At 37.9% G+C, this 25,166-nt stretch overlaps 1 protein-coding gene across 2 annotated transcripts in view; it reads left to right on the top strand.

The window, feature by feature from the left end:
- LOC134227666 (uncharacterized) overlaps window positions 1-24,811 on the top strand; it is a 30,612-nt gene extending 5,801 nt beyond the window's left edge. Inside the window, exons 2-7 of one of the 2 annotated variants that reach the window (XM_062709327.1) lie at window positions 13,734-13,834; window positions 13,901-14,017; window positions 14,084-15,853; window positions 16,761-16,792; window positions 23,480-23,689; window positions 23,750-24,811. In XM_062709327.1, the coding sequence (XP_062565311.1) occupies window positions 13,734-13,834; window positions 13,901-14,017; window positions 14,084-15,853; window positions 16,761-16,792; window positions 23,480-23,689; window positions 23,750-24,701 (3,182 nt within the window). In that variant the 3' untranslated portion in view covers window positions 24,702-24,811. Of the gene's footprint in view, window positions 1-13,733; window positions 13,835-13,897; window positions 14,018-14,083; window positions 15,854-16,760; window positions 16,793-23,479; window positions 23,690-23,749 lie in introns of both variants that reach the window. The other variant, XM_062709325.1, reaches the window with a different exon arrangement.
- Window positions 24,812-25,166: the final 355 nt, after the last annotated feature.

The raw sequence follows: 25,166 nt of genomic DNA, 5'->3' as shown, positions 1-25,166 counted from the left end.
AAAGACGCTACGTGGACATCGGGCCTTAACGTCAACCTCCTTGAGCCATTCTTCGACTCTGCTAATCGCGTACAAAGCTTTCAATTCAACTTCGTCGAGAGTGTCGCCTGTGACCTCTAGCATTATCAGGGGCGATTCGTAGACTTTTGGTAAGGTACAGTGGGGCAAGTGGGTAAAGGAAATCGTATAGTTAATGTTCATCAAGTCATAAAAGATGAATATATAATATTAAAATTGATCATATTTATGTTATAACAAATCATCTATCCAATCTTTATATGCCTGCGAACAAGATTTTTGAAAAATACTTTTAGGATACAAAATATTTAGAAATCCAAAAAGTCTGTTTGAATTTTTCACTTGCCCCACTTGTGGGGTAAGTGAAAAAAATAATTTTAGAAGAGGATTTTTTCGATATAAGAACACATTCTCTGTTTATATATTTCATGCAAACGATAGTTATACTGAATAGAGCATAATTGTGTTTTGTTGTGATGCTTTTTGATACTTCAAGAAAGTCAAAGGGTACTAAAGTGCCTTCATTAAATGATTTTTATTTTTTTGTTTTCTTTACTTGAACTTTTTGAAATCTAACATTTTATCTCCATTTGTGTCCAACATTCCTTTTGTTTCAGGTTTAAAGTAAGATAATGAACCTTGCGATAGTGTTGTTTTGTGTATGCAGCGAAATTATCTTTGAAATAATAATCAAACCTGGAATCATCAGTGTTGTGCTTCATTAACAATCCACTTAGGATTTCAGTAGAAGAGTCTAAATTAGTAAATGGCTAAGTCTTCTAAATCTCGACTAAATAAATCATAGTTGTTGATATATTTGCAATTGTAATCACCGAAAGCCTTCGAATGAGTTTAAATTGGTATCATTTGTTCATACACGCTCAATAGAAATTATTTGTGTTTGAAAAAAGAGAGAAATGCATTCAATGTCGGAAAATTTTCACCTGCCCCACCCGTGGTAAAAAACAGGTAAAGTCATAACTTTTTTTTCAAAAATTTTGATGTTCACATCAAAACTTTTGTTGCTGGAATTCAAAACTACAAAGAAAACCAAGCACTAATTTTGTATGTGTTATGAAAACCAACATAAATTTTTTTCGTATTTATTGACACGCAAAACAACTTATGCAAAAGATAAACATGGCAGCTTAATAAACTTTTACTGTCGCATGTTGAAATGGTTCATTATTTCATGTTTCACTTATTCAACACAATCATTTGAATGGCCTTGTATGATTGTGAAATGAAATTGAATAATTCTGTGCTTCATTAGTGAAATATTTGCGTTTTTTTTACTTACCCCACTGTACCTTACGCCTGTTCTACCATCCTGCTGATAAAATATGCATCAAGCTGAGTGGTTTCGAATGGACGAGCTCGGTGCTTTAGTGGCTACCGCTTCTGCCTTATAAGCAGGAGGTCGTGGGTTCAATTCCAGGCTCGTCCTTTTCCTACTTTGTATTTCTATCTTAGTTCTTTCTGTGTTTCACGTTATACCAAAACGATTCCTACTGTTATAACCTTCCACACAATCCCAAAACCTCCCGTGGCACATATGAGAGATCGTAGAGTTCTCTGCATCTTTCTTAAGTTAGGTGTACAACAAACCATCCTTCACTTTCCTCAGCATTCGCAAGGACGTGGCCAGGACAGATCTCGACTATTGTAGAGTACATTGCTTCCATCTAAGAGTTAGTGATTAGTCCCAAATCAATATCTGTGGTAACGGATGAAAGTGATGGTACTCTCATCTCATACAATAGTCTTGGCTTGTACCACCTACGAATTTGTGCGAACTGCTAAATGCTAATGCTAATCAAGCTGAGTGGTTTCGAATGAAAGTTGTGCATTTTATCTAATATTACAATCTTTTCATATTAGAAAAAACACAATTTAAACAGAAAGGATTTAAAAATGTTTTAAATTAAGGTGCACTTAAAATTTTAAACTCTCGCAAGTCGTCCGAAATCTAACTTGGTTACAGTTGACGATAACTGGATATTGCTCAGAATAGAGATCTTTCAAATCGGCTCTTTCCACCAGGACCCATCGCCGCTAACATTTGAACTCTCACATATTTTGCTGTTATGATAGAAATGTTATTAACCATTATTAGTATCATCATTTGATGCGACCCCAGATTATGACGATTAATGAGTCACATTTAGAAGCTGAAATGTTTTCCAGTTATTTAATTTTTGAAATTTAGTGAAAACTATACCTTTTTCTCTATGTTGTTTGATTTTGATTCGTAAAAAAGCGTTATTCGATGTCTATTTTGAAAAATAACATTAATAACATGTTCTGAATTAATTTTGATGTATATTCATCAGGAGAAAATGGAATAAGACCAGTTAGTCTCGCTACAAGATTATCTGACACCCTAGTATACTGCTATATGCTCCATCTAGGACAGTACCAGCTACAAAAGTAAACTCCGTTTACCTTTGCTATAACAAAACCCTCATCATCAGGAGATGACACTATCTCCTGGATGGGGTACCTCCCGCCAGTCCAGATTGTCACCATTCCGGACTTATCCGCAACCCAACTGCTATGTTTAGCAGGGATGCGGTACGGGTCGGACAGCAAGGCAACATTAGTTTTATTCTCGTGCACCGACTGTTGGAGTAGCATTTGCGCTGCCTCGCAATGGTTGAGATTTAGCTTAGCTACTTGCATTACCGAGCCCGCCTGGAGGCCGGACAGGCATGCCCACTGGATGGGTGTTTGTTGTCTGTGCCAGGGCCACAGATCAAACACCTCGGTGCGGTCTGGTAGGTGTGAGCCTTGTGACCTTCAGCTTCACACCTCCGGCAAAGCCGACTCCGATCAGGACCTTTGCAGTGATATGGGTGAACATACCGACCAGCGTTTCCTCAACCGAATCGCGATATCCTGGATTTCAACGCCATACTGATATATCAGTGCAGCTATCAGTTTACCGGCTTCGATAATTTCGTCCAGGCTGATTACCTCCCCTGGGAATAGGGTTCTCACCTGAACCGCATCACCCAGCAACTATTCTGCCAACTTTTTATGCGCGGAACTCGTCCCGCTTCAAGACGAGGATCATCTCGTCCTTCTGCGTTCTACGGATGCAGTTGACATCATCCCCTAGGCCAGTGAGCTTTTCATCGCCATTTCAGACCTTTTCCAATCCAAAATAGATTGCCCAACTTTGCTGTCAAATTCAAGCATTCATATTCCTACTCGAGAGCTCCGTTCAAGCTCCTTTATTTTCATTAGGGGTGCCCGAACAAATTACGCACATAATGATCCTTTTATACGCATGTGTCGTATAATTAATCAATGTTTTATAGAACAATAAGTATAGGTGCTGCCCCGCTAGACCTCTCCCCGCGTGTGTATCGAAAATGTCAGTGTTTTTTTCATTATTTTTGGCTATGATGGCCAAATTTCTTCAGTAATCAAGTGCAATGAAGTTCTGGCGTCATAAAATAAAGTAGATACATGAAATATATCAAGTAGAAGTGATTTTGAACGTTTCCAAGTTATCTGATTACTGTAATTACCGATATTGAAAGCCATATCCCTGATTTAAGAGTTATGGTCATATTTCTTAAAATCTGATCACGAAATATCAAAAATATCACAAAAAATTGTAGACATATATGTAATAAATTTTATGTGTTGAAGATACTATTTTGGAACATTCCAGTTCATCCAAAATATCCGTGAGTTCAGGTCTTGAATTCTACCATAGAAGCGAAAGGTAATGTGCACATAAAAATACCCAGAGTACATCCTACTCAGTTCAAAGATATCAAATGACTCATGGGTAATTTTTCTGCGTGCCGCATAGTAACATTCTAGAATGCGCAAAATGTTCTGAAGTTCGGTTCGTAAGACCTACGTAACAACGGCCTACAAAATGTTTTCGGCAGATATCAAAACCTTTCCCAACAGATCCTTGGATACCTGCCAAGAAATGTTATACCGATCTTTCTGCATTTCAATACACTGAAGGCCATCTGTTGCTTGAGCAACAGAATGAAAGAGTTCCGAAATTTTAAACGGTTTTATTGTGGCCAACGTTAAGGCTCAAGACTCCATCACACTGTTTCGAGAATAATGACTGTATGGTTTAAAAGTATTGGTGATGAAACTTGTACGAAAAAGTACCGAAAAGGAGCAGCGTAAATTTATGCTTACTACTACACACGCATTGTATTTTAAGCAAAACATGTGATTTCATGAGAAGTATTGTAATTTGATAGTAGCTGCAGTTCGAATGATGAATTATTTCTCATTACAATTACCAATTTTTTCATCCTTATAGCCTATTCAGATTGGGCTATTTATGACTTTGTTAAGTGAGAGGGTATCCAATTATTACGAGGTGTTCAGACAGCAGCAGTGAGCTTTACATCTTGACGTTTCCTCATTTGCACGCTAATACAGGGTTGAATTCAAGGAGAGTTTTAAAATTTCATTTGCGAAATCAATCATTTCAAGCATAATTTTTCATAACGACGTATGTAACAAACATGAGGATTCGAGAAATCCTTTGCAGAAAGTTGGCAAAACTTTTTCTAAAACTGTTTTAAAACTAAATCTTTTTTCAATACTTTTTTCCGCTGGCATGCATCATTACAAGACACGTAATAAGCGTGCTTCACAGTAAAGCTCAGTTCATTCAAATTCAATGTGAAAAACGATAAAATATTACATACACCGGTATGCTACACGTACGTCGGTGTACATTGGTCGGTTTTCCATAGTGCACGATTGACGCAACTGCAGTTTTGTTTTGTTTTGATTTTTTGTTACAAAGGTCGCTCTGAGTTTCCATTTGTAAAAGCGACGTATGTAACAGTGAGACTTCAAAATAGAAATGTTTACATACGTCGATTCGCAAAAAGATTGAATTAAAGAATTTTAAGATCTGAAATCAGTAAAATCGATGCGTATTATATAAAGCCGCGTGTGATTGTCACGTTGTATTAAAAACCCCGTTTTGTTTACTTTTGTTACATACGTCGTTATGAAAAATTATGCTTGATTTGTGTGGCGACAATCGAACATTTTTTTCTGAACAAAGTTTCTACGAAAAAAAATATAAAAAAAAATATGAAAAGGTGATATGAAAAGGATTTTCGAAGAATATTTCAAGACAAAATTTTCAAAACGACTTATCTGCTTTTGTAAACAAAGATTCAAACGACGATTTGACGAATCTGATAGCTCTCCCACGCAAATCAACACCATCAACAGGTAGCGGAATCCTTCACCTACCTATTGATGGTGTTGGTTTGCGTGGGAGAGCTATCAGATTCGTCAAATCTTCGTTTGACTCTTTGTTTACAAAAGCAGATAAGTCGTTTTGAAAATTTTGTCTTGATTTGAAGCTCTCATTAAGGATAATGAGCGAAGCTACATTCATTAGTTGGGTGCGCCGTTCTTCGGGGAATCAGACTATTCCTCAATTTATTTTTAAGTTTAAAAAGTATTTTGATTTTGTACTATGATCGAACGGAGATTTGATAGAAAAATTTAGATACTTTTGGGAATTCTCACAAATAAATAAAAAAAAGGACGATTGGACCAATTTTCAAGAAATATTATCGAACTAAAATGTATTTCCACCTGTATCTCCATGTATGAAGGGCAACTCAGTATTTTTTTTTTCAAAAATGGAAACTGAACCATTGCGTTCTACTCGACAATCAATTATACAGCTTCTAACAAAATCGAATCGTGTGAATGTGATATAATTTAAACTGGATTTTGGATGAATTAATGCATTACCAATCCACGTTTTATTTAAGGTTATTCTACTTTATATATACATCCCATTCAAATCGTACAGTTGTCCCACGAAAACCAAAGTATATTAAGCCATTCAAGGAGCAGAATTGAAACAATTTATGAAATCATGTTTATTCATCAAATATATTCGTTTTACAACCATTCCTACGTTTTAAATTGTCTTCCGCATTGGCCCTTGAACTTTGAAAATTTATTCGATTTGTTCTATTAAATCTAGGTTTAAGTTAAATACTTCATGTTAATTCTAGAGAGCATCTGTTTTTGAAACAATTCATGTTGAATAAGTGGAGAATAAATAATTATCATCATTATTTTTCATCATATAAAATGCTTTCCACAAAACCATCACAATCCGAGTTATTCTTCAGCGCTCAGAAGATTTCAAACATGCATTCGACCCTGCTGCGACAGAAAGAGCATGACTGTCAACTACGAAACGAAATGAAAACAGAGAGAATTTTCCCTCTGGCAAAGAGAGCGTGACGCTTGTCAGTTTTGTTTTGTTGAATTTCTCCCTGCATCCCAGTTAGGCTCTGTCTCATTTGGATAATTAAACTTAAAAGTGACAGTTCAAAAATTAGCAAATAACCCAGTCATAAGAATGGCTGGTGCTACCCAGCAATTCCAATAAGACATCGATGCAAAATGATTCGATATCTGTCAAAAGTAATCTTGCTCTGCGAGCAGGGTTATTTGATAATTATTGAAATGTCACTTTTAAGTTTAATTTCAGTTTAATTCTCAAAATGAGACAGACCCGAACGAAAGCTCTCTCGAAAGCTCTCTCGTAATAATTGTTCGTAATAAATTCATTATTTCTCTTTTTAGCGGGTATCTTTTGACAGCGCAAAATGTATGGAATATTACGTAAATAATGACATCATAAAGCGTATTTACCCTGAAACGCCAATTATTATGTCATTAATGGCGTAATCTGAATAGGCTATTAGCTAACATTGACTAAGCATTGTAATATTCTCAAAATCGTTATCCTGAACACTGGTCAGGTCAGAATTCGAGGACAATTGAAGTTCACAGTAGAGCTTAAGAGTTTTGCGGCTTTTATATTTGAACAAAAAATTAAATTTTGCTATGATTTCGTGACAAGTTTTTTATGGTCTAATCTTGGTAAAGAACGTGTAGTTTTGCAAACAGAGGATATGATTTTATAGGAAGTTTTAAGAAAATCAGTTTTGACTGTTTTTGACAAATTAATTAAATATTAATTAGGGTCTGTCTCATTTGGAGAATTAAACTTAAAAGTGACAGTTCGAAAATTAAAAAAATACCCCGTTATAAGAATGGCTGGTGCTACCCAGCAATTCCAATAGGACATCGATGAAAAATGATTCGATATCTGTCAAAAGTAATCTTGCTCTTCGAGCAGGGTTATTCGATAATTATTGAAATGTCACTTTTAAGTTTAATTTCAGTTTAATTATCTAATTGAAACATACCCTTAGTGAGAGGAGTGAAAATTTCACATGAAAATGCGAAAAATGCCGTCATCGGGGGTAATAATGGGTCATCGGTCTCAGCTGCAGTCTGGAGGTCTGGAGCAGAGCAAATATATTTTGGCCTTCTTGCCTTCAGATACAATCAATTTATTCGACTAGCATGCTAAGTAGTTGAAACAGTGACCTATTCTCACCCCTATTTGACCTATTGTCACCCCCGACGATGGTAAAACTGTTTAGTGTATTGGGAATGAGAAAAAAAATCTTCATGGCTTATCAGACCCATTTTTGCTGGATTTCTTATTCATATGAAACAAACATGCGTTTGTGGGCAGTTTAGTTTTGAATAATATGTGTATATTCGCCAAATACTTCTCAACCACAGTTTTGCTCAACTCAAACTTTGGACTTTGGACAGTCACTTGTCATAAGACGGGTTCGTACTATCCCATTTAATTTCATTACTTGATTGTAACTTTAACATATACGTATTTCGACCTCAACTTCATACTTGACTCGAATTTGGACAGTGTTATTTTGTGGTGCGAGTTGAAAAACGAAATTATTTCGGACACCAAAAATTAAAACGGTATGATACCTTCCATACAAATGTGATCACTCCCGAGCAGGGCCGTGTATATTCAGATTGTATTTCATAATCGAGCTGAAATGAAAACATTCAAAATATTGTAAATTTTGCACGTGTTGATCCAGAATTTTATAAACACCTGCGCGGAAATGGTGCTGATTTGATTTTAGTCGGCGGAATCTACGTAACAACCCTGCACTGAATTTTGATTCTCTTCGCCGTCCTTGCAATACGAGTAATCAAAGATGTGGTGCTCCAGAAAAGCTTCCTAAGCCTAAGCCTAAGTTTTTCATACTTTGCCGCTTCGTACTTTGCTCAGTCCCAAGATTACTTCATTTCGTGCCTCGGAACAAGTCACGTTCGCGCTGCGTAAATGTTGTTTATATCTGGAGTGGGTGGAAATGGTGTGGTAAATATAAGTCAGCTGTTACATTAAGTTGCCAGACATGACAAGATGTTTATTTTACATCACAATAAATGTTTATGATATATGTAATCTATTGTAATATTAAAGTTTTAAAAGAATGTATACACCACTAGCCATCCAACAGAAGCTAGCTTAACATTGTTCAATATTTTTTTCCTGAATTTTTAGCAAATTTAACAAACCGCAATAATTATTTGAATAAATGAATCTGGCAACGATGAAGAGACGATTATTTGCAGGTATCTGGCAACCCCAATCCTACCCTCTAAGTTTGACAATAGCCAACATCTTTGAGTTTCCCATTGTTCTATTGTTATTGGGTTTCCCACTGACAATTCTATTTTGTAAACAAACCACTATTCCGAAGTGATTTTTTAACAAATAGACGAAATTATTTTTCATCATTTTTCAAGAACTTGTGCGAAATATGAATGCGAGGTGTATTTCAACAAGAACATTGATGTCTTTAATAAATTTTCATATTTCAATCGGCTCAAAGAGCTCTACTTCGCCAGAATATTGTGATATTTAAAATATATTTTCAATGGCAGGTTTCAACGATTATGATTACGACTTCGTATTAAATTAATCGATGATTTTGATGCTGGCATCAGAAACATGGCCGCTTGGCAGACCCCTGATTATTTGCTTGTGCAGGCATTGAGTTGTTTGTGTGTCGGCTAGGGTATTCGATGTATTGCTGCGATAGAACGAAGTTGCACTACCTAGATTGTGAGCGCACAATTTCACTTGTTGCGCTAGTGAATTTGAGAATTCCGAATGTTGCTGCATTCGCAATACGGTCGTCAAGTTTGTGTCTCACTTCGATTTTTCTGAAGCAGTTTTCTTTTGTTTTTCGACGTGAAGTGAAGAAATTACGTTTCAAGGTTGAAGAAATAAGTGGAACTTGATTAGTGAATTGTGTTTAGGAGTGATTAAATCTAGAAAACGGCCAGAATAAATCAAATAAAAAATTAATTGTGAGTTAACGATAACTGTATGTATGTGTTCGATAGGAAAAAAAAAACAGTTTTGAGTGATTTTTTAGCTGTTTTTTCAAATAATAATTAGGGGAAACCGCCAAATGTTGAACGACTAAAATTCTTGCCTATTGTTGAACGCCCATAAGAAATGCACGTGCGTTCAACAATAGGCGAAGAAATTAGCCGTTCAACATTTGGCGAATTACCCTAGTTAGGTAAGTGAACAAATCATTTAAAAATGCAATGATTATGCAGTGACTAAAGAAAGTCGAAAAATAGCAGCAAAATATTCATTTTATGATAAATTTGCATTAGTATTAGTGAGAATGACTGAAAATCATCGTCATTGTAAAATTGATTACGGTTTATAGAGCCTTAACCTAAGATTTGTTCTGTAATAACAAAGTGATTTTTATATATTCAATTAAGCGAATTCAATTGAGCAGCTGTAGGAAATTTTACCTAAATATTAAAAAAAGGGACACTTTTTATACCAGCTTGAATAATGAGCTTTTAAATGGGAGAAATGATAAATTATTTAGATTGGAAACTACCAGCACTCGAAACGTGGATAATCTATCTAGCAATTCTCACTTATCAACTCGTCTCTATTGTTCTGCACTCTCTTGTCAATCTGCCTCCCTATCGTACCGGCTGGATGTCACTTCATATGGCATTGTATATTCAGGTCGTCAGATCTACAATCAAGTAGAAGCGCAATGATTGTTTCAAATCAAGCTCAGGTCATCCTGCTCAGTTCTAAGAAATCAAATGACTTGCTTATTGGAAATTTTGCAGTGTGCCCCATAATGACATTCTAGAATGCGCGAAATGTTCTGAATTTCGGCTCGTAAAACCTACGCAACAACTGCCTCGAAAATGTTTTCGGCAGCTATCAAAACCCTTCCCAACAGATCCTTGGATACCTGCCAGGAAACGTTATACCGATCTTTTTGCATTTCAATACACTGAAGGCTATCCAAAACGTTCAGGGTCGTCAGATCTACAATCAAGTAGAAGCAAAATGCTTGTTTCAAATCAAACTCAAATCGTCCTTCTCAGTTCGAAGAAATCAAATGACTTATTGGAAATTTTGCTGCGTGCTCAATAATGACATTCTAAAATGCGCAAAATGTTCTGAAGTTCGGCTCGTAAGACTTACGCAACAACGGCCTCCAAAATGTTTTCGACAGCTATCAGAACCCTTTCCAACAGATACTTGGATACCTGCCAAGAAATGTTATACCGATCTTTCTGCATTTCAATACACTGAAGGCCATCTAAAACGTTCTTGAGTTCAGGTCGTCAGATCTACAATCAATTAGAAGCGCAATGATTGTTTCAAATCAAGCTCAGGTCGTCCTGCTCAGTTCAAAGAAATCAAATGGATTATTGGAAATTTTTCTGCGTGCCCCATAATGACATTCTAGAATGCGCGAAATGTTCTGAAGTTCGGCCCGTGAGACCTACGCAACAACTGCCTCCAAAATGTTTTCGGCAGCTATCCAAACCCTTCCCGTTCAGGTCGCTATCAAAACGTTCATGAGTTCAGGTCGTCTGATCTACAATGAAGAAGAAGCGCAATGCTTGTTCCAAATCAAGCGCAGGTCATTCTGCTCAGTTCTCCGGGGTCATGAAATTTGGTCAACGCTTTACTGCACTTTGAAGGAGGTAACTGTCGTCCCGGCCTTTTAAGAGTTAATGCAGAAGACTTTTATGCAGTGCACAGGCCACACCGGGCTTTGTCTGAAAATAAATAAATAAATGATGAAAATGATGTGCTGTTTATTTCTGCCATGTCTACTGTTAAATAATACATGCTGTCCGAGTGTGGTTATAAATTCTATCACAACAGCCCCTTAAATAAATAGAACTAACAGATGAATGCATGATTATTTGGAAATTTCGGCTTACTTAAATGTTGTTGTCATGAGTATAATTTGCAACTCCGGCACCTATCACGCCGATACGCTTATCAATTTGAATGGGAAACGCTAGAAACATAAAAGTGAATGCGTTGGCCATAACGTTTTTAGACTTTAATGAGAAGGGCTGATTCGTTAGTCCCATGGATTTCGAGGAAGGAAAGACTATGTAATTTTTTTTTTAATATTTGAAGGATCCAACAAAAAATTTTTTCTAAAAATTTGGCTCTGAGGGTGTAACGCCTTATCCAACAATTTGAAGCACTTAAAAAGTCGTAAATGGCCTGTTTTACTTGAACATTAAAAGTTTAGGAAATATCAGCGCAAGCTCAACTATATTAAAATTTAAATTTATGTTGCTTAAAAAGGGCACTGACCTATCTTACCCCGTAACCCATCTTGCCTCACCTTACCCTATATTTAGCAGTTCCAAAAGAAAAGCATGAGATAAGTTAACATTCTACATACCGTTCATTATAAGATTCGGATATTTTATAAATTTTCAGCTATGTGTGTTGCAGGTAATTACTTCATTGATATTTCGATCAAAGTGAGATTTTGGAACGTTCAATAAATTATTGCATAATATAGCTCACAGGCAGTCTATAATAAGAAAGTTCAAATCATAAGACACAAGAATGGGTGAGGTCATGCGAACTGGCTACCAAAAGTCAAAGCTATAATCGCGTGTGTCTAATCAATTGCATGTAGAAATCCCTTGAGACATTGACGGTTGTCAGCTGCTGAACGCGATGAATCAACTGCAGAGAGCTGGGATAGTCCGACGGTCCGACTGATAGTAGTGAATAAAGTGATGATCAAACACGAATAGACACGATGATTTCTGTATCGTGAATTAATTGATTAGGGGAAAGAGGGGTAAGATCACCAGGAGTTATTAAATAGTTTCAAGTCAAAAATTTATTTCTTTATGGGAAGCGCCGTTTGTTTGAACTGGGTTTTTTCTTCTAGAAATGTAAAATAGATTTCGACCGTTTTAAATAAATTCAGAACATTATGTTGACTTTTAGTAGAATGTCTTAACTTGTTATAATATGATTATTTCAGAAACGTATTTTGACCTTAAAACTAGTAAAGACGTCTTCAGTGTTTTTAATGGAATTGTACAAACTCGTCCTATGATAAACGAAATTCAAGACATTTTTAGTATACATAATGATCCTTTCTCGTGTTGTCTCGCATCGCTTCTTATGTACCTATAGTAAATATGAGCATCATAAAATCATCTTTTTTAAAACTGGTTTGTAAGGTAATTTAGTTTCAATATAAATCAATGTCTATTGTTTTTAATATCAAAGCAAATTCATTACAAAGATGACTGAGAGACAATATTCATTATCTTAATAAGTAGCTATCGCTGCTACGAGTGGTGGCATTTATATTATTGGGAATATTAGTAAAGCTAAGCATCAAACACCAAACAGCTGCTTCGTTTATTGGTCAAAGTATGTCCCTTCCCCGAGCGATGTTCTTCCCCGACCTCTTGGTTCTGGTTCTCCCGCGTGCAGCCAGCCTCGGAGCAAATGTCCGTAAGAGGTAACCAAAAGAAAGTACAAAATAAAACTAAAAATCAAACAAAACAAACACATCCAATAAGCTAGAATGTTCTTTCTAGGTGATGAGGAAATATTTAAGCACATAATGCTGAAAAAATAATTGATTTTCATTTATACTGCTTTGATAATAACGGTCGTTTCGGTTCCGTTTCGACCTTTAGAGTTCTATGGGTTGTAGAATAAAAACATATTCTGCAAAGGTACCTTCGCTTTAGTTTTCAAGACATTTTTTTTGTTGATTACATTAATTTTGGTTTCACCGAAATATTTTTTTTTACTCTGATTGAAACTGGTCAAGACTTTGGTATTGCAAAGAATAAAATCAAGATATAAATTTTCAGCTAAATTGAGAATGTACAACTGAGATCCAATATCGTAAAAGTTGATCATTTTGTTTTTATATAATGCGCTAAAATGCATTTGAACCGTTTTTCTGAAAAATTGCATATTTTGGCCAAAAGTCCGATGTACTGAAAATGTCTTGTTTGTTGGATACATATGTCTGCATTTGAAAGGACGGTTACGGATCATTGCTTGCAATCACTAAACTGCAAATGCCCACAAGCGTTGAGTTTTGCCTGCATCGAAAAAATGGGAAAAAATGAGGCTAATTTGTTAAAAACAGGTTTTTGTTGTTTCCTCGGGATTATAAGAAATAGAGATGGGCCGGAGCAAATACAGATTCCTTCTTTTGTCCTCATGTTGGTCTTTGCATAACAAAGTGGGTGAACAAACAAATTAACTACTTACCGGTGTTTTTTAAGAATTGAATTTCCCCTCAAATAATAAAATAAAGACACGAAAATATTTGTTCCGGCCTTATTTAGTTTCTCAAACAAATTTTTCATCTATGTCTGGAGGAACCACTACCCTAACCATTATTGCATTGCAGGATAATTTATTTTATATCACCACCAGTAAGCAAATCAGACATTCTCCAAAATTATAATATTTTTTATTTCAGGTGAAAGAAATGTAGCCTTGCTTGGTGTGCTCACATGTATCGGAGTTGGTGCCTTCATTGGCATGTGTGTGTTCTGTAAGAAGAAAAAAGGCCATTTTAAGGTAAACTGTAGTTTACTATTTATAGAGCTGAATCATTTTCACTATACCGTTTCATCATTTCAGAAGTTCGAGAACGATGGTAACATAGAAGAGGTCAAAAATACCGAGTATCCCATTTTGAAATCGCTTAACTCTTTGGATGCAAAAAAATCCGGTGCTATAATACCCAGTAGCCCTACTAACGTATGTCTTTATTGTACTTTTGAACTCTATCAAATTGCTGTTAGTTTAACTATAAACTATTTTCAGTTATCGACCGATAACCTTCTGGACCAAACAGGTCAGTATCAGAATGAGTCCGTTTCATCTCACGATCTGGACGGAATCGAAAACTATCACTTGCTGCAATACCAGAATGAAACATACGCGGCCAAGTCCCAGTCGGCTCGCCACGTGAGAAAGGAAAGCGTGTCTTCGCAACAGCAGCAGGATCTGCCAAAAGTGACGTTACATGGGGATGACAATGAGGATTCCAACTCGAACATGCTTCTGTCCACTAGCAAGGAATCGTTGAGCTCCGCTTCTCCCTTACCGGGAACTAAAACCAGCTATTCAATGGAGCAGGAAACCGCATCGCTTAGAAATTCGGTTGGATTTGGCGATGATAAACCATTGATTGATCGTTGCTCTACGGATTTGGAAACCGGCGGCCTAGAGGAAGAGGATGATTCAAGTCCGTTGAACATTTCTATCCAACCACCAACCCGATTGGATGATGTTACCATTAGTATCAGCGAAAGGGGAACCAGTTTTTGCGAAGAAACCACGTCAGCGGCAACGACCGGAACGACCAAGGACGGCGGGATACAAGAGGATGTCACACCGATGGACAGTTTGGAGGATAATTCGTCCGTGCATGAGACCAATAGTATAGAGGAGGCGCTGCGCGCCTTGGATATTGCCATTGATGGAGAAGATGAGAGTGATGATAGCAACGATGAATCTGAATTTGTTGTCGGTTATCCGGAAGACATGGAAAAACAATTAGACCAAAGGAATAATGTGGAAGTCAGGAATGCATTGTTTGATGGAAAGAATTCGTCCTCCGACAGTGGCATGGATGAAATTGAGATTAGTGAAAAGATTACCACTCCGGACATGATGATGCACGATTTGATCCGTGATGAAGCCACCAAACTAGTGGACGAAATTCTACTTTTATGTCAAAGCCGAATTGAGGAGATCAAGGAATGTGAAGAGAAGGAAAGTGTGGAAGCGGAGGTTCCGCTACAGGATGATGATTTTAATGATTTCAACAGCGGTGTGGTTTTGGAATGTAGTACGCCTTTTTTGGCTAGGCGAACATTCGATGCAGTGAAGAATGAATTGCCATTGGCTAAACAAGCCTTGTTCTGTGATGCAAGCGAAGAAACATATGTGAAGGGCGATGGTGTCGAAAAACTTGAAGACTCCACAACCAGTGATGCCAAACCACATCCGGAAGAATGTGAAAATGCTTTTACTACTTTTAACAAGCCAAATGTTACCAATGCCGATGATGATGATGATCGTGACGATCTTGTTCAAATATATCCCATCAATAAAACAGTTTCTATTTCTCAAATTAATATCTCCCAAAACTTGCCGAATCCATCAGATACATTTATTCGAGAAGCAGGAGATACAACCCTGCCTGAAATAATGGTCGATCCTATGTTAGTGGTGGATGATGCAGCGTCTGATAAGCCCACTGCAACGCCAATGAATACCCCTATCGAACTGGGCTGCCCAACGACTGCCGACTGGGATCGGTGGCTTTCTGCCAGCGCATCGGCCTGTGAGGCCGCTGGCGGGGGTTTGAATCTACAGGGACATCAACCCGACGAGGATTACTTCAGCAACAACACATATGACGAGGGTTGGTTTTTGCATGCCCAGCCTGGATGTAGCCGTGGCATGTATGCTGCTCACGAATGTGGCGATGGCAATGAAACGTACGAGGTGCCGGAAGATGATAATCTCGATTCGACGTACGATTTGCTGCGGAAACAGTTGGCAGAAATGCTTCCACATGCACAGGTTTGTATAATTCAGGGTAACGGGTGTATTTTGATCCATCAACAGGATTGTGCACATTTGCGCAATTGATCAGTTTTGCCTTCCTCGTACACTAAGGACCAATTTCTTCACCTCCGCTTATCTCTTAAACCGTGCTTACCCATACGCTTAAACTGGGTTTACCGCCTAAGCGGGGGTGAAGAAATCGGCCCTAAGTGCCATATTTTCGCTTCAAAAACTAGCTGTATTGAAAGTTTGAAGACTTGGAGTGTTATCGTTTCCATACTTGCTGATTGCATCAGCAAAATTCTTGATCGATGCTTTCACAACAACTTGTATTTCCCTACAGATTTCCATAAAATCTAGGGCTATTCCAGATTCTGTTGTGATTACACGCCCTACGGATCGTGGTCGACATGGCGTGTAACTTTTGATTGGCCTTGGAAACGTTGAAACAATTTTCTTTATAGATATTTACTGAAATCAGGAAGTTTGAGCCATCATTCGTTTTATTTAAACCCAACCCAAAAGTCCAGGTGGCCTTGGAACCTTGTATACACCCTACTTTTATTTATATGTTGCAAAATCATGATGTTTGAGCCGTCATACAGAGAAACAATTTACCGCTTACACTTTATTCTTATGGCTGCTGTCAACAGGGTACAAAAACTAGTTGATCACTATTAGATTTGATAAAATCCGACACTTTGTTAAAAAGTTACGAAGAAAATTGTGGTTCAAACTAAAAAGATTGGTGTCTTGTCTCAACATGGGAAAAGCAGTATCACTACCATGTAAAGAAAAGGAGAATTTTGTGATAGAACCAGTGATATGAAGGTCAAAACTGTAGTTAAGTGGTTCAAAATACTTTCATTACCATAAAGTGAATGATTCAATATAATAAAATAAACATTTCTCTTCTATACAGGGCGTCAAGGAAGCCACTGAATGCTACCCAGAGTAAGTATAATTTTACATCCGTATTGGCAATACAGAAAAACGCATAATCTCATTCTAAACGATGGCCGTCAAAGCTTCAGTTCAACGACCCATTTTATTTTCTTTAAACGAACCTCCAATGTTATCTTTATACTGAGAATTAATTCTACTGTTGAAAAGTCACATTGATCGGATATCTTTATCTATTTATTTAGGGATTTACGCACTACAGATCGTGCAAACGATCGATTTGGAAAACCTGTATGTTTCCTCGACCAACCTGTTGTCATAAGAGATTTTGATCGACTTATGTGATTTCTAAATTTGAACTAAAACTAAATTTGAATCAATTGGATCACGTCGCCTTTAGTCGCCTTTGGGCTCGCCTCTGCAGTCGTGTTTTGATGGAATCCAGTATTCTATCGCTTGTTAGCAGATTTCTGCTTAAAATAATTTCTGCAGTTCCATCCATCTTCAGACTTTACAGGTATACGAAGTCCGGATCAAATCAGCTTCCGTTGATCGTCTATTTGAGTTGGTAATGACGGAATGGATCATCCCATCCTAGTCCTTGGGTCCATAGTTGTTGACAAAATAACAGGTCCCAGCCCTCCATGTGGGTCAATAGCACGGAACGTTTGGTGTGTTGATGTAGATTGAGGCCGTTTTCTTGTGAATGCATCACGAGTAATGTGATGCTACTTGACAGATATCCACCCCTAGCGATACGGTCCCAGCTATCGTCTTAACCTGTTGCCAGGTTTCTGGATGCTACGAGCTCTGTCCAACTGGGTTACAGTGTTATGCTTGTTTACTGATTTTTGTTGGCTAATCGCGGCTTTGACTTATCTTCGCTTCCATGTCTCATCGGTGATCTACTATCCCCAGTTCTTCAACGAAGGATCGTGGCTTTCTTCAGTCAGCGTGTGTTGAAACATTGTTCAACTCTCTTTTTCTGCAACAAATCAGCGCAATGCAAAGTATTTTGCCAATGAGGAGGAAATGAAAAGAAGGCTCCGTTTCTATTTTTGGATGCTGCAGATGTGGTCGATTTTACTTTCGGCTAAGCCGTCACGTAAGACCCACGCACAATGGTCGGAACCCGCTGAAATGATCTAAATAGTGTCTTCAGAGAAAAAAATCACAAAAATATTGCCCATATTTGAGTGGATTTTATTTTTCAATAGTACCTACAATTGAAAAAGTTGAAAATCTAACTTTTTTCACAAACGTGACAAAAAAAAGTTTCTTCGGCAAAGTTGTAGATCTAGCAAAAATATGACATTTAGCTATAGAAACTTTTTTCCTACGATGAATACTTTTGGAGATATGAGCGTTTTTTATGGAAACTCCCTTAAATTTAGAATTTTTGGTATAACTTTTTTTCTAAACAAAACTCAGATTTGTGATGTTCTACAAAAATGTGAGCACTAAAAAACTACGCGTTTTGATAAATATAAAACTTTGCTACGACAACTATATCAAAAGTTATGAAACTTTTAAAGTCAATTTCACACTGATTACAATTGCGTATAGGGGAGAAGGTGGCAAACCGAATCACAATGTCAAGTACTCTTCTGAAAGTTCAGACTTCATACTATAAAGTAGTGAAAGTTTCGTGAGTGCCAATTCATAAACGAAGAATTGGTGTAATTCAAAAGTATAGAGTTTTCTTTAGAAAAACACACTATTTTTCAATAAGATACGTATAGGGGAGAGGGTGGCACACCGGGACACAATGTCAGCCACATTTTTGAAAGTTTTTACTTTATGGTTTGAAGGTGGGATGGTTCAGTGAGTGCCAATTCACACACAAACCACTAGGGTCGACTTCGACAGTACCTGAGAGGGAGCCCTCGAAACGCATCAAATTAAATAAATACTGTCGTCAGACAACAATTAAATTTAAAACAAGAAAATAATAATCAAAGTGTGCGCCACCTGAAAGGCCAAATTTTGTTCTGCGTTTTCATGTTGCCTTAGAGAATTGGCTTGCACTTTCAGCTAGATCTCGGCTCAGCTTGACACGCACATTTTTTAAACCTGTTTTTCCCCCACAGGACATTATTATACACTTCTCCGTAATTTTATATGCATATATGGAAGTAGGACCAGATTTAGGAGGGGGCCGGGTGGGGGGAAGTGGCATGGACCCGGGCCCCCACAAATATTATGTATCAAAACTAACCTTTTTTGTACATTTTGGAGCCCTCACAAGCTGTCGGCCCCGGGGCCCCCTTCCGGCTAAATCCGGCCCGGGAAGATGGGATGTTGTTGATCTCCCATTCCAGGCATTGACTAAAAAATCAATGATATTAATATTATTTTCCCAAGAAAGTTGAAGCGCCATCTGTCTTCCAATGGACAATTTAATAAATGTGGCTTAAAAATATATAAATATTTAACATAATTATTCACTTAATTAGCACCAACGAAAAAGTTATCACTACTGCAGCACTGCAGCACAAGCTATCACATAACTTTTCGACAATGTTTGCCATTTCTCTCCCTGTCTTCTTCTGTGACATCCGCCACTACACATAACTACTTATTCATATTTACCAATTTCCAGGATTCTATACCAATCTACTATTTATGCATTTGTATATCCAAGAAACTAGCTTAATAGTACTCTTATGCCATAAGAACATTTATTTGACCAGACCGACAAATGAACCCAGCCATATCGACATTGCAGTCAAACATCTAACCGCACTAGGTCGAGAAAGGTCATATCTTTTTCGATATACGCATATACGCATATACGCATATGAAATTAAAGAGTAGATGTGCTTGTTCTGCGTCTCGAATGACCCGAGAATTGTCGATTTCGACACAACTCACGTAAAACATCCGTGTATTTCAGATGGGAGGTATCGACAATTGTCACTTCATTCGAAACGCTTCACCTCATACGAGACGCAGAATAAGCACAAGTTGTCAAAGGCGAGACACTGTTGTTACAATTCTAGTTATTTATGTGTAAATAGGCACTCACCAAACCTTCAAACCTGTGCCTAATATTGTGTCCCGGTGTGCCATAGTAAGTAAGTTTCCATAAAAAACGCTCATATCTCCAAAAGTATTCGTCGTAGGAAAAAAGTTTTTATAGCAAAATGTCATATTTTTGCTAGATCTACAACTTTGCCGAAGAAACTTTTTTTTATCACGTTCGTGAAAAAAGTTAGATTTTCAACTTTTTCAATAGTAGGTACTATTGAAAAATAAAATCCACTCAAATATGGGCAATATTTTTGTGATTTTTTTCTCTGAAGACACTATTTATATCACATCAGCCGTTTGGGCACAAAACAATTAAGTTCATCAAATCACGGGTTCCGACCATTGTGCCACGTGCCCTTGTAAAGATCGATCCCTCGATCTCCATGTCGTTGGCATCACAGAACTCTGCGATTTTCCAATTTTCGAAGATCATAGACTATAGCATTATGCAGCAGATAAAATTCATCATCATGCGGTGCACTGTTGTCGGGAATTGCGAATCTAATCTAAATCAAATCCAAATCTTTTTAAAATCCAATCCAAATCTAATTCAAATCTAATCCAAATCTAATTCCAATCCTAATCAAATCGAAATCCAATTCAAATCCAATCTTAATAAATTTCAAATCCAATCCAAATCCAACCCAAATTCAATTCAAATCCCATCCAAATCCAAACCACATCCGATCCAAAAAAATTGACGAAATTTGTGACAAATACAATGATTGAATATCAAGCAATTTATTATGATTTGTGCAATCTAACGCGAACTCATTTTTATCTAATTGCACAAAATCAATGCATTTGGTACCTGGTGGGTCGCAAGCAATATGGGATTCTGCTAGGTGAGTCGCATATCTAAAAGTTTGGGAACCTCTGCCTTATAAGTTTGAATTGCCGAACTCCAACCACTGGCAAGTACTCTTATTAAATGAAACTTTCAGTTTCTGATAGTTTCTCGAATCCTAGGTGTGCTAAACTTAATCTCCCTGATCCGCATCGTTCTACAATTCATCATGCCAATGCCTCCAGATTCTTACCTAGACGCACAACCTCCGGTACTACAGTAGCTACTTTGCCACGATTCGCATTCCAGACAGCGCTCAACAGTCATTCCGGTCCTGCGGTAGAGTCCGGTGGAAGAGGCTTCCAGACTGCACGAACAGTATCATCGTTATCCACCTCCAGTGTAAATTTGCAAAGGACACCAGTTCATTATCCTGGATGCACATTGTAGTCCGCTTCGCTCCCCATGTAGTCGAGTTCATACAGCCAGCGTTCAACAGTCGTAGCGGTCCTACAGTAGGGTGTGGTGCAAGGGGCTTCCAGTCTGTGCTGTCAGGCAAGTACGAAAATTCCACTCGTAGTTAACTTCCTGACAAGCTTACGCCTTCCAGTCTTCGTGTCTGCTATCAAAATGTCCGTGGACTGCGAACAAAAGTATAATCGTTTTTCCTAGCCGTAAGTGAGTTGGATTATGACGTCATCGTATTGACTGAAACCTGATTGGATGATCGCATCTTCTCTTCACAAATATTTTTTAAGTCACTACTCTGCATTCAGACCGTAATGAAGTGAACAGCAATGAGTCAAAGGGCGGTGGAGTGTTGATTGCTGTATCTATGTACTATCGGTATTTAATGTGAGTATAGGCATTGTCTATATGCTATGATATGCCACCTGATAGGAAAAATGATACTGATGCCATTCTTCAACACATCGATTCAATCGGAGAAATTCACAGCAATTTATCTCAAAATCTCTCCGATGTACACTGGTCTGCCGATTATGCTAACCGTATTTCCATCAATTTGACTAGCTCACGTCTCTCTGCTGCCAGCTCCGCTCTCTTGGATGGATTCTTTCTGCACGGGCTATCGCAAGTTAACACTGCTAAACGCTAGATGCCGTGTGCCGATCTGGTTCTTGTTAACGATATTCTTTTACCACATGCTTTGCATGAAGCAGTAGAAGCGTAGAAACGTCCAGTCCGGTTGATGCTCACCATCCTGCGATCGAGTTAGTGCCCAATACCTATTAGGGGAGAACGGTCCAAAATGCACCCCTGAGGCAAAATGGCCTCACTCATTAAACCTCTCATATAATCTATTATAAGACACTTATGTACGCATATTACCATTACAATTCATAATTAGTCATTCATTAATGAGCTGCATTGGAAAAAGTAAGCAAAATCCTTTCATATTCACTCAAAATTAACGATTTGCGATTCTTCCACCTCACCCGTAAGATTTTCGTTCAATCCATTAAGAAAACACAAACAGCCATGCGTTCACCATCATTTTACATGCAATTGAGTCATTTTAGACCACCATTCGGGCGTTTTGCCCCAGGCCTATTTTTAAAACATTTTTAAATGCGTTAGAAAGTCATGAAAACCTTATTGTTTTGAATAGGAGATCATTGTGAAATGTTGCTGGGTTTGTAAATTTTGCACCTATACGTTGAAATGGTTGGGTTTTTTCGTTTATATGGGCGAAAATATCGAAAAAGCTTAAGGGGTGCATTTTGGACCGTTCTCCCCTACATACGATGGAAATTTTCTAGTTACTGAATGCAGCATTGACGATAAACTGGAACTATCTCGATTTGATCCGCGTTGATGACGATGTTGTTGAATTTTTCTCCAATTCTGTGCTCTAGGCAGTTGCCAGACATGTTTCCCCTTGGCGCGCATCTTGTAAACCTCCATGATCTAATAATCGGCTGCGCTTATTGAAACGTCGACGCTCTGCTTCGCTTCGCCTGTACTGTAATCGTCGGTTACAAGAGATGAAGGGCAGTCGGGAGGCTAGTCGTGAGTAAAGAAACTACAATCTCTTTCTTTATGCTTCGTAGAAATCCGAAACAGTTTTGGTCGTTTGTAAAACGAAAAAAAGATGGCCTACCAGCCGGTGACAAATGCGAACTTTTGGCAATGCAGTTCAAACGTGCTTTCAACGAAATCATTTCTCACTCAACAAAACTCGAGCACGCTGTGAGGGCCCTGTACCGCCTTCAATTTTGAAATAACATATATATCAGAACAGGAAGTAGACAAAGCAATCGATAAGCTAAAGTTTCTGTTTAGTTCTGGCCCGGATGGTATTTCACCAGCATTACTGAAAAAATGTCAATCCGCACTGCTAACTCCTCTAACGAAACTTTTCAATCATTCACATCGTCAATGTGTATTCCATACGAGCTGGAAAAGTTCGTTTTTATTCCCAATATACAAGAAAGGTGATAAGCAAAATATTAGTAACTATCGTGGTACTACTTCGCTGAGCGCTAGTTCGAAGATTTTGGAGATTATTAATGCCTTATTGTTAAATAGTTGTAAGCAGTAGGTACATATCTAGTGACCAGCATCGGTTAAACGGTTTGTTGGTACCATTCAGGTGGAGTTTCCTACTCATTGTATTCGGGTTATTCATACCGGTAAGCAAGTTGATGCAATTTATCTAGACCTAAAGGCTGTCTTCGACCGCGTTGATCATCATATCCTTCTTCGAAAACTTGAGAAAAACGGCGTTTCATCGGGGTGGAATGTTTTTCAGATTCTGTTTTCCACACTTGTATCAGGTTGCGATAAGCTTGTTTTCCTCTTTTGTGTTTTTTTTTGTTGGTACGGTTAAGTTTATTTTTATGTTTGGCAATGTTGTATTACCTTTAATGTAAATCTTTTGCATTTCTTCTATAAAGCAATGATACCAGTCCGAATCATTATGGCATACAATACGGAGATTTGGATGAAGCTAGTAATGCTCCATCGACATCATCGGCAAAGGATAACGAGATGATTATAAATTACAAGCGAACTCTTTCTCCGATCATGGAGGAGAGCGAAGACGAATCATTTTATAACAAAACATCCTACTATAAGGAGGCTTCCCACTACGTTGAAAGCACAAGGTAGGTTGTTTATGCAAATAATTAAGTTTAACAAGACTCTCATCTATTGATATTCCCCAGCACTGGATGCATGGAATCTCTTACAGCAATGGGAGTAAACAAAACACTTATGGCCTCAAATGATACGCTTTTCAATTTTGAGGATGTGCTGGATGAAATTTTATCACCGCGAGTACCATCACAATCACACACACCGACCAATCGCGATCGCGAGATTCCCGACTATTTCCTACGATCACCCCGCCATGAATCATCATCTACTGCGGCTACGGTGACGACCACGACGGAGTCCGGTTCAATGACCGGAAGTGAAAGCAGTACGCAACCACCAAAGAGCCTCGAATTTGCGCCACCTTGGCCAAGAGATTCATCACTCAGCTCTCCGGGTGATCCAACCAGGGTCGATTTCTCTCAAGATTCGACTTTTACCCTAGATGAAAAAACGTGCATCTCTCTGAGTAAACCAACCAACGAGGAAGACGAGAGGATTTCAGAGATTTCCGAACCGATCCTTGTGTCGTCTTCGTCCGGGCTGCTCAAGCAGCCGCAAGATGATAACAATAGCCTAATGGATGAAGAGATCATTTCCATTGAAGATGATTCCTTCAATGAAATTCTTGAAAAGGAAAAGCCCCTCGAAAACGAACAGTATAATCATTTTTTAGATCTACATAGTACTGAAGCAGTATCCGTACTGACAGGCCTAGAGCCACCCGAGCCAGATGAAAATTTTGATCCTGCTTCTGCGACCGTCCTCGTAGGGGGCAGCACCGGCCAAAAGGATGCGGTGCTTTTGCAAAACAAACTGAACTTAGAGAATACCTACAGCAACCGAGGCATTGATGAGCAAGTAGTCGGAATAGAGTCCATTGATCGGTTTTTGCTTAAGTCCAGAAATGTTAGTTTGCCAGAAGACAAAAGTACAAATCCCTTGGTTAATGGTCACATTACTAGTGGTAAGTTATCCAGTAGATCTGATAGTAAGAATATTTGTATAAACTATGATAACTGAGCTAGAACTATACATCGGCAATGTTGTAGAGAATAAGATGAAAATAATGGAACCTAATAAAAAAACTGTTAAGATATTTATTAACGATTAATACACTGAAATTGAACAAAGGAATCTTATTTCTATCAAAATGTGAAAACTATCATTACGATTTACTTAACCATTGTACCAGTTGTCACTTTTACTTTCCTCGTTACTTATCACACTCCGAAGAGATAAACTTTATTTTACCTAGAAATTTGGGTTTGAGGTTTAGAGTAAAATGAGCCGTTGCATTTTTTTTAAATTATGGCAACATGATTGCAGATCCCTAAATAAAAACATCATTCTAGTCTTTCTGCCAGGGACAGAAAAAGTCATTTCAACTACACTCAAACAGCTGACATCCAACACACAATCAAGTTGCTAGTCCTTCCTAAATTTGTATGAGCGAATGAATTAGACGGCATGTGCACGAACAGCAGC

Source organism: Armigeres subalbatus, chromosome 3, assembly GCF_024139115.2.
Source record: "Armigeres subalbatus isolate Guangzhou_Male chromosome 3, GZ_Asu_2, whole genome shotgun sequence".
Lineage (NCBI taxonomy): Eukaryota > Metazoa > Arthropoda > Insecta > Diptera > Culicidae > Armigeres > Armigeres subalbatus.
Note: the sequence above shows the minus strand (reverse complement) of the source record. Positions and strands in the feature narration are given on the sequence as shown.